The 1,149-nt window shown below is 42.4% G+C and overlaps 1 protein-coding gene across 1 annotated transcript in view; it reads right to left on the bottom strand.

Annotated features, from left to right (window-relative positions):
- The window catches only part of IMPA1 (inositol monophosphatase 1), a 20,846-nt gene extending 20,406 nt beyond the window's left edge, over window positions 1-440 (bottom strand). Inside the window, exons 1-2 of the mRNA XM_019651939.1 lie at window positions 377-440; window positions 1-18 (exon numbers count right to left, since the gene is read on the bottom strand). Coding sequence (XP_019507484.1) covers window positions 1-18; window positions 377-439 — 81 coding nt within the window. The 5' untranslated portion in view covers window position 440. The remainder of the gene's footprint in view (window positions 19-376) is intronic.
- Between the last annotated feature and the right edge of the window lie 709 nt (window positions 441-1,149).

The raw sequence follows: 1,149 nt of genomic DNA on the forward strand, positions 1-1,149 counted from the left end.
TAGAGCTTCACGAACTACCTAAAAAGATTTTTTTGGTAAGCAAACAGAAAAAGCATAAGTAGTTATTAGTCCAACTAAAGAAATGAAATACAGAAATAGTTTAAAACACATTCAGTCTGCCTTAAGTGATATTCTTAAACATTTCTTATCACGAGGTTTATAACATAAGCCTTCAGTGGGCATGACATTCTAGGTACAAAATCATACATCTTACATCCTTAGATTCACAAGTGTCCTCACAAAAGGTGTATGACATAAAAGTGGAGTATTCACTCCATTTGAAGTGCTGAGTAAAATGAAAGCAAGTGCAGATGTGTTTAACGAGGCAGCGACAAGCAGCCCATCTTCACGCTACGGCTGACATTAAAGCTCGTACCTCTCCTGCTTGTCTCGCCAGGGTCACCGCGAAATCCATGCATTCCTGCCAAGGATCGGCCATCCTGGAAGAGATGTAACACGTATCAGGATGAAGCAGTGACCAGCGCTACAGCCGTAACCCTGGAACAGTGAGTTCACAAAAGCATCTCAACTAGCAAAACACTTTCGTTCAGGATTCTCACACCATTTCTGATTCTAGAGTTCAACTTTGTTTAAGACTCACTGGTAGACTCAGTGAAAAACATTTTGTACCTAAATGGCTCCACATCTATTGTAGCAACATTTTTCATAACAAAACATACTGTATGACAGTGTCTCCCCAAGTGCACATATCATCTCACATTGGGGAATGGAAAAGAAAGGACACGCAAATATTTTCAAAGATAGGTGCATATGAGGGGGTTCAGAACAAATCTCCCCAAAAAGTGCCACTTTGGCATGTGGATTATTTTGAGCTGAAGGCAATCAAAGCCCAACAGACTCAGGAAGAGTTTTTTACCGCGCCCTCAAATGCCAGTGTTTGCAGGGGAGGCCGTAGTTCTACCCAGAGGCTGGCTTCTGTCTTTGCCGGCACAGGTTTGCTGCGGGAATTGCACAAGCCACTAGCTTGCAGCATAAATATCTCTTCACAAGCCACATAAAGAAATAACACATTCCAGACAGACGTGGGATGGGTTAATCTCTCTACTGATCTAGGCCAGGGGAGAGGAGACGAGGAAAAAATGAACATATTTTGGTGTTCTGACTTCTGAGAGAAGACTGAAAGACCCA

Source organism: Hipposideros armiger, unplaced genomic scaffold (assembly GCF_001890085.2).
Source record: "Hipposideros armiger isolate ML-2016 unplaced genomic scaffold, ASM189008v1 scaffold_170, whole genome shotgun sequence".
NCBI lineage: Eukaryota > Metazoa > Chordata > Mammalia > Chiroptera > Hipposideridae > Hipposideros > Hipposideros armiger.